This window comes from Eucalyptus grandis, chromosome 3, assembly GCF_016545825.1.
Source record: "Eucalyptus grandis isolate ANBG69807.140 chromosome 3, ASM1654582v1, whole genome shotgun sequence".
NCBI classification, from domain to species: domain Eukaryota; kingdom Viridiplantae; phylum Streptophyta; class Magnoliopsida; order Myrtales; family Myrtaceae; genus Eucalyptus; species Eucalyptus grandis.
In genome coordinates this window covers 69,233,110-69,242,172 of record NC_052614.1, presented here as the reverse complement: position 1 = coordinate 69,242,172, position 9,063 = coordinate 69,233,110, and the positions used below count along the sequence as shown (strand labels likewise).

General features: G+C 45.5%; 1 protein-coding gene across 1 annotated transcript; it reads left to right on the top strand.

Moving 5' to 3' along the window:
• The first annotated feature begins 4,831 nt into the window (after window positions 1-4,831).
• Window positions 4,832-5,569, top strand: LOC120292101. Its single transcript, XM_039309981.1, has 2 exons — window positions 4,832-4,968; window positions 5,080-5,569. The coding sequence occupies exons 1-2, from the start codon at window positions 4,832-4,834 to the stop codon at window positions 5,567-5,569; spliced, it is 627 nt and encodes a 208-aa protein (XP_039165915.1).
• Window positions 5,570-9,063: the final 3,494 nt, after the last annotated feature.

The following is a 9,063-nucleotide window of genomic DNA, read 5'->3' as shown; positions in this document are numbered from 1 at the left end:
ACATGGCTGCGGTGTTCACCGGATCACGTCGTCGGTCGTTCCCATGGTCCGGGAAGTATCGTTCCATGTACCATAGGAAGTTGTCCACGTCCTTTGCCACCCGGGAGCCCTTGAACTCCTTTGGTTTGGGTGCATCGGCACGGGACCGCACGGTGATCACCCCGTTCACGCGTGCTTTGCTTCAAGCTCCACGAGCTTGCCCTTCATCTCCGCCATTTCCGCCCGCATGGCCGCCATCGCGGCTTCCCAAGTCTCATCCCGCTGCTGCAGCTCATGCATGAAGGATCCTTGCACCTCGACATGGAGCTCTCCCATGCCAGCTTGGAGCTCCTACACTTCGGCCAAGATCTCCTCCCTACCGGCTTCCGCTCCTTCGACGGTCTGGTGCAGGTCGTCCATAAACGTCTGGACGTCCGTGACGGTCTCCTCTATGGCCATCAGACGATTTTCCAAATCCCTCTTCGGATCCCTCGCACACGAGGCAGCACGGGCCTTTTCCGACCGAGTAGCCCTCCTGGCTGAACGCCCACGATCTTCACGCTCATCGCTTTGAACGACCGGAGCATCAGCGCGAGAATCGGCCATTTCGTTTGGGAATGATGGCTCTGATACCACTTGTCACGGGTCGATCAATTTCGGTCGATCAAACACCGCGCGGCCTTAGGATTAGTGATCCCAAGTCAGCCTTACACACACACATGCTCGAACACAAGAACCGAATGGGCAAAGATAGTGTATATTGCTTGTGAACGAACTGATTACAAAGTGGGAGAGGGATCCCTATTTATACAAGAGTGGGTCGCATCTTGACCGTGGATCGTCCCTCCCGATCCAACGGTTCATTTTGAATCCGTATAATCATTACAAGCTATACAACGTGGCTACTCGATGGTCTCGCTCCCGGCGAGCCCTTGGGAAGTCCATGGGTCGCGCGTCGGGCCTTAGGCGAGACCATGGGCGTGTGTCGAAGCAAGATCGGGGTTGCGAGTCCGTCGACACTCGACCACCTGAACCGTCACGGGCTGCTCGAACATCGCTCAGGGGTCGCTCACGGGCTGCGCATGGGCCTTCCGCTCGTTCTGCTCATGGGTCGTTCGTGGGCTGCTTCCGGGCAGCCCCTTGTACGTGACACGGCCCCTCACGGACGATCTTGGATCATGCTTGTCCGTGGGCCGTGTCACTAGCCTCAGAGTAACAAATTTTCAGTGGGTGTAAAAGCCCACAAAATTATGGAGTTGAACTTTGTGACATCCTGAATTTTTTACCTCGTCTCGATAATATGAAATGGGCATTTCGTTGACACGCCTATGGTCTTTTTTCTCGGAACTGATCACTCTCGAGTTAACTTATCTATCAGGTGAAGCCGTTAAGGGATATAAATGCGACAGACTTGAGAATTCGATTGGGAATCGATTGCTCGAATGTGACAGTTGGCAAGGGTCAAAACAACACCGTTATAATTTATTAGTGATCGGATATAGGTCGATTTGATGAAAACATGCAATTGAATTGCAAGTGATTCCGCATGATTGCAAAATTCGCGTCAAACGGCACTTACTCGATTTTCTGTCAATTCTGTACTCGGTACTTGTAATTGAAACCTTGAAATTTTACGGCAACCGTGAGTCACCGACTAGTCAAAGATGCACAAACATGGATCGAAAATTATCAACCACGGGTCAAACGGGCTAAAATCCCTAAAAGCTACCCAGTAGATTATGTCACCCTAAAATCGTGTACGGTCGATTTTAACCACGAAATTGAATTCGAATTCGAGAATCGAACGTTCGAGCGTGTCAAGATTTATTTTTAAGACCCTGTCCCATCTTTTGGGAAAATTCTGTCAAGCTCGTAATTTTGCGGAAAAATCAATTCGGCAAAATAAAAAAGGAAAAAAATTCGTATGGGCTGCTGAATTGCTTTACTTGGCCACCAAAAAGACCTTATTTGTGAAGAATTGAGAGGAATTTTGCCATTGGATCACCCCTTGACTGGTTAGGGCTGAAGACTTTGGAGGCAAACACTCAAGTGGCTTGATATTTAGGCTTGGCTCTCATTGGAGGTTGCTTGGACTTCCTTGGCCCCTTGTCCCTCTCTCCTCTCTTCTTCCTCTTGTGCGTGCAACCCCCCTTGGGCGTACCTGCTTCTGCTTCTTCTTCCTTTCTTCTTCTTCCTCATTTCTTCCGTCTGCTGTTGCCGCACCATTCCAGCACCATTCCGACGCCGGTTTCGCCCCTTCACGCCCAACAGCAGCTCCCATTTATCACGGAAACACTAACCCATACCATCGTCCGACATTTCTAGCCGCCTGAGCCTAGTCCGTCCGCCTCATCACCCCGGCAGCCGCACCACTCCGTCTGCTCGGTCCATCGTTGCTCGTCCAGCCACGCCATCCTAGCCAAGCAGCCACCGCCTCACCGCCCGTCCCTGGTCGTCCATCTCAGCCCACAACCAGCCTGACCAGCTCCATCGAGATCCACCTAGCAACTCCAACCTATGAGCTTGTAAGGCTTTTTCAGCCCCAGTTGGTCCTCCGTTGGAGATGCCATAGGCTCGAGTCTTCACTGTCTTCGTGCTGCCGTCGTCGTGAACCCGTCGTCTTGCTAATCGGGTGAGTTAACGCCCTAATCTTGGATTAGGAATTTAATTGCACTTAGTAGGTGGATTAGTGTCAATTAAGGATTAGTTAATCTTTGTTAGATGAACTAGCCTAGTTAGATTAGTTTGGTTAGTGTAACTAAGTTGGTTAGGGGTTGGTTTGATTAGGATTAACTACCCTAGGTTAGTTTACTTGACTAGGGTTAGTTAGTTAACCATGGTTAGTTTATTTAATCGTGGTTAAGTTAATTAAATTAAAATAATTTATTTTTCCGAGATTTATTTAATTAATTATAATTAGCATAAATTATGACGGGATAGCCGTTTATTAGAATTTTACGCCGATCGTCGTGGTTGAGCTTATTTGTGAAATTGACAGCTTATATGTGCAATTGAGTGCTTGGTTATCATTTTGAATTATTATTGCAAAAATTGAATTTTTGGTATTTAAATATAAAAATACCGGGTGTCGATTTTTGACACCAAAAATGTTTTATGTACTATATAAAATCGTGGAATTTTAAAATAAGAGAGTATCATGTTTATTGGTTAAATTTAAAGGTGTGACCACGTACAATTATTTTACCAGGAATTTTTAATACGAGGCCAAGTCCATTATTTGAAATGGAAGTATTTTGGTGCAAATCACAATGTTCTTGGCCGAGCATGGATGTGCGTGTGATCGCTATCAAAACCCGTCCTTATGCGTATGAATACGCGGGGCAATGCCTGATTAAGTTCAGATGCCTTTGACAACGGATGCCGGTCGCAGTGGAGGCTGACCAATGCTCCTTTATGGAATGCCGTCTAAGGGTAGACATTGCCATGCTCGATGGAGTGGGACAACGCCCGGCTATGCCGGATGACCACTGACTGTTGAGTTAGCCGTGGCCGATGGGTCGTAAATAACTGGGATACGTCTGAGTTATTGAGATAGCCGCGCCTGATTATAAGACAAAATTGTGTGGCACGGAATGGGATGTGTCAAAACAGTTTGGCCTTATAATCGAGACCCCTGTGAATATTTGATGAATGATATTAGGTGTTCTAGTTATTAAATACATTTGCTATGTTCATATGATATATGAGATGTACTAATGTGTAGGGAGGTGCTGAGGCGAGGTAAGTTTGTGGGTGACGCCTGTTTAGGTTGCCTCTGAGTGAATTCTCGTCCTAATCGGGGTTTAGGGTGTTGACTCACTGAGATTTTATCTCACCCCATCGTGGTTAACCCTATTTCAGGTTCTTAGTATGGAGAGGTGACCCGATCGTTTTGAGGTCCCGAACAAAGTAGTCTTTGAGCCTTCCTATTTCCCTATTCCTGGGACCAACCTGACCTGTGAGTTAGTTGAGACCACTATTTGGGTAGATAAGGACCTATCTCACTTGGTACCTCATCGCTTCAAAGCGTAGTTCCTTAACTATCTTAACGAGGCTCGAGAGGGTCCCCTGCAGGGTTTTGATGGGCCTTCCATCGGGACCAGGGAGTGGGAGAAATGGCATCCTATGGACATCGACATCCTTGATGGTGTCGTGGAGGACTCGGAGCCCAAGGCTGGAGGGTTCGGAGCATAGATGGCCTAGGGCATTCTTTTTGGTTATGGACTTGTGTATACAGTTGTAGGGTTGACCTAGTGTACATGTGAATAGTAGTTTGTGCAAATAAATGGCTTGTCTTTCTACTATCCCTATGTTGATTGTTGTTTGGGGTTTGTTCAATTTGCTTCCGCATGTGCATAAAACGAATGGGTCGGCGACGCGTCCTAGGAACGTCACAATTTTAGTAGATCGTCGAGAGATGTGTGTGTGCTCGGGTTCGGGGCATGACATCCCTGCCCAAAGTGGTATCAGAGCTGGTCAGTGTCTAGAGTGATAAGGTGCGATGGGTCTTAGGATAGCTAGTAGGAAAGGCTTTTTCCTTATGCTGACACCTATGAGTGATTGATTGATTGTTTGTGTGGGTCACTCGAATTTCTAATTCTGTGTTTGAATTGGAAAGCAGGTTCTATAGAGATGCTGCAATATGAGTGATTCGGAGCAGAGGACTCCTCAGAAGAGGACAGTTGCGTCTGTTACCCGAGGCAAGATGCCGACTAGAGTCGATACCCGAGGTAGAGCGCCAGCTCAAACTAGCGCGAGTGTTAGAGTACCGCCGTAGGCTGGTACTAAGGGAGTAACACCCGACGATCCTAGAATCGATGGGATTGTTCAGATGCTGGAGACTTTAAGGAACATGATGGGGCAGCAGGCCCAAAATCAAGCTGCTGCTACAGCCACTGCCACTGCTACCGTCAATGTCGTAGCCGCTGTTGCTGCCGCACCTACTGAGGTCCAACTTGGGAAAGTGATTAGGGAGAGACCGATGCACAAGTTAGTAGAGCGGTTTTCGAAGCTAAATCTGCCGCAATTTGCAGGAGTAGGCAATTCCAAGGCTACAACCCTCTAAATCCGTGAGTTAGAGAAAGTCTTCGTATTACTAAGGTGCTCTGAGGAAGACAAGGTAGTCCTGGCGGTCTACCAGCTGCAAGGGAATGCCAGCACGTGGTGGGAAGCCACCAGAGGAAGAGTATTTTCAAAAGGCACGATCCCGGTGTGGAACGCCTTCGTGGAAGTTTTCAATGGGAAGTATTTCTCTGACTGCACTAGGGAGCAGAAGATGACAGAATTTCAACGTCTTTGTCAAGGTCTAATGTCTATGGACCAGTACAATGCAAAGTTCACCGAGCTATCTAAGTACGCACCCAGACTGATCGATGATCCAGTGGACAGAGCGAGGAGATTCCAAGACGGACTGAGATCAGAGATAAAGGATCCACTCGTGCCGTTGAATCTGAAGGATTACAATGATCTTTATGAGAGGGCACAACTGATCGAGAGGAACTTGAACGAACGAGCCGCCGCGTCTGGGTCGAGGTTCGGGTCTTGTAGAGATGGTAATCGGCTCGGGAAGAAGCTGATGTCAGGTGGATGATATACTATTCCGCCCAATAGAAAGGGTGGGATTGGAAAGTCAACACCTAACTAGGACGGCGTGTGTCGTTTCTATGGACGAAGACATGGATCAGCCCCGTGTTTCACTAGGACGGGAGCTTGTTTTGGATGTGGTCAGCATGGCCACCAGATCAAGGACTGTCCGTGCAAGTCGATGGGACAAAATAGAGGAAGTGCATTGAAGAATGCACTGCAGGGTGGTTTGAACAGGCCTTTAGTGCAAGGAAAAGTGTATGCTATCACCCAACGGGAGGTAGAGGACTCACCAAACGTGGTCACAGGTACGCTTTATTTGACCCTGAAGCTATTCATTCATTTATTGCTAAGTAGTACGTTAAGTTGGTAGGGTTGAGTCAAGAACCGTTGGGTCAGTCATTAGTATATCGACCCTATTAAAGTATAAGGTGTTGTCTGCATTAGGGTGTCCTGGTTGCAAGTTAGTTATTGCTGAGCGAGAGGAAAAGATAGATTTGATTTTGCTAGCCATGTATGATTTTGATCTAATCATTGGCATGGATTGGCTCACCTAACAACGAGCTACAATATACTATTATCGTAAATCGATTCAGTTTAACCCGTTAGCGGGTCAAAGTTTCAAGTTTACTTGGAGTTTAGGAGGACCCTTGATTACCTTAATCTCGTCGCTTGAAGCAACCCGTTTATTAGAGGTGGGTTGCCAAGGTTATTTGGCAACTATAGTGGATACAACAGTTGAGGAGCCGAAGATGGAGGACATCGATGTGGTACGGGAGTTTTCTGATGTGTTTCCTGAAGAATTACCCGGTCTACCCCCAAAGAGGGAGATAGAGTTTGTGATTGAGTTGGCCCCTGGGACGAAGCCAATTTCTAAGACTCCTTACCGTATGGCTTTGTCAGAATTGAAAGAACTGAAGGTGTAGATATAGGAGTTGTTGGACAAGGGATTTATACATCCTAGTGCATCGCCTTGGGGACCACCGATTCCGTTTGTAAAGAAGAATGATGGTTCGTTGCGTCTTTGCATAGACTATCGACAACTCAATCAGGCGACAATCAAGAACAAGTTGTCACGCCCCGATCCTCGGTCACATGCACATCCTTCATCTTTTGTCGATTTCTAGCGATGTCCCAGGACTTATTGCCGACCCATTATTTTTAATAAGCACATGCGGAAACAATTGTAAACCCCCAAACAATAAAACAATGGGATAAAAAAGTAGGATCATATTTTTCCAACCAAGACAAGTCTTTATAGACAAACTAGTTAATTACAAACTTAAGCTGTTTACAAAATTGCCGGCTTATCAAAAAGGGGATTGTCTTAACATCCACTAGTCAGACCCATTTGCCGATTCTTCAGCCTCCACCTTCCGAACTCCAGGACTTCCGGTCCTCCATGACCGTCATCTAGGGACCTGAAATATTGTCCCACAACCGGGATGAGACTACGTCTCAGCAAGTTCTACCCCACTAAGACCCAATTAGGAAGCCAAATGCCACAAGGTTGCCTAAGCATAGCACGAGTCAAAAAACTTACCTTGGCATCAGTCCCAATCTGCAATTCAAGGTTATACACACATGCCTCATATATCACATCAAACAATCAATCAATTCACGACAATTGAATCAAATCCTTGATCAATCGACTTAGTCGATTACATGTCAGTCGGACCATCTCTAGGTTATTTTACTCCATACATTATAACTTCCAGTTGGGTACTTAGTCACAGAGCCACATGAATGCTCTCGAGCGCCGTTTTCGCTAAGGTGACGTACCGATCACTGATCACTGGCATTCTTTATGGCGCCATTTTCGCAAGTGATATCCCAATCACCGAATCATGTATCTTTTCTAGGGCGTCATTTTTGCCAAGGTGATTTATCCAATAGACAATTTACGTGCATTCTTTAAGGCGCCGTTTTCGCATAGTGATATCCTAAATCACCGAACCACGCTTGTCCATGAGTGACGTACAATCTTTCTCTTCGGCACCGTTTTCGCCAACGTGAAATATTTTTACGTGCGTTCCTTAAGGCGCCGTTTTCCCCAGTGATATCCTTAACCACCGAACCACGTATGTCCAATAACATCGTACCTGATTGGCCTTAGCCATGAGTATTCCCATTTCATTCTTACAATTCTCTCTACTATAGCCCATCAAAGCATTATCAATGCTAAATAACCATACTCGGTCATCTACCAATCAATCAATCAATTTCAATCAATTTCGGATAAATTCCTAAAATATTGCAATCATTTCAATTCCATGCAACGTAGAGCTCAAATAAATAAACAGACCGCACCACAACAATCGGCATAAAATTCCGCCGTCGCTATCCATGCCTAATTTCCGGAAAATAATTAATTAATTAAATTTAATCCGAAAATTAAATTAAATAAAATAATATTATAATTATATTATATAATAAATAATAAATATAAATTCGAAATAATTAATTAATCTAAAAATAATTAATTAAGGCTTAAACAAGATTACTCTAATCTAACCATTTACTTAGCCTTAATTAATTGTTCACTAAACTAATTACATCCCTTAATCCAATCAACGTTTAAATAAACTAATCTAATCACCTAAACATATTTAATTAGTCTAATCAAGCCATAAACGTAATTAACCGACTAAGCGAGGATTAGTGAGTTAAACTCACTTGTTTAATGCGCCGTTCGGACCAAAACGACGGGAACATCGCGGGGATCGACTTTCCTCAAGGCGAGCCAAGCTTTTGGGGTCGGGAAGCCGGCCAAAACGGGTCAAAATTGAGCTGAGATACCATTTTTGCTTGCTGCTGGTTAAGGCCAAAGGTGGGGGAAACGGTGGCTGGTTGAGGCGAGCAAGGGCAACAAGGGGCTAGGCGGAGCTCTGGCAGCTGAGGCGGGGGTGCACGACGGCCCGGGGGAGCTCCGACGGCTCCTAACAGTGACCAAGACAAACGGAGATGCAGGGATGACGTGACTAGAGGCGGATGACGGGCATACGAATTTGCAAGAGAAATGGCACAATTTGGACTTCAATCCTTCTTGAAACAATTCAATCCTGCCTTTGAAAATTCAACCATAGAATCCTCGATCAAATTAATATTTTTCCTCACCAAAATAACCCACTTGCATTCCAATCTTGCGACCAAAAACAATCCCCGACATTTTCTGAATAAAAACGGTCCTATGCCGACTTTTTCCCAAAAAGTCTTGGTTTGTAGAAAAATCTTCTGAGACTGAGTCCACGTTCCTAGAATATATTGTGACATGATAGAATCTTCAATTTCTAAAATCGGACTCAAGTTCACAGTTAATTTCCATTCGGCGCGTTTTTAGCTTGACCTAAGCTATAGGGTAGTTTTCGGAACTTTTTAGGGCAAATGACACGTGGTCGATTTTCTTCGAGCCACAATGAACCTACTCGACACATTGGTAACTCTCGGTTGTCGTGAAAATCTCGAGGATTCAAATACGATACAAGGTACCAAAACGATAGT

Coding starts and splice junctions, on each gene's coding strand:
- LOC120292101 (XM_039309981.1), top strand. CDS start 4,832: ATGATGGGGCAGCAGGCCCAAAATCAAGCTGCTGCTACAGCCACTGCC. Junction 4,969..5,079: donor AGGGAGAGACCGATGCACAA/GTTAGTAGAGCG, acceptor CGTATTACTAAG/GTGCTCTGAGGAAGACAAGG.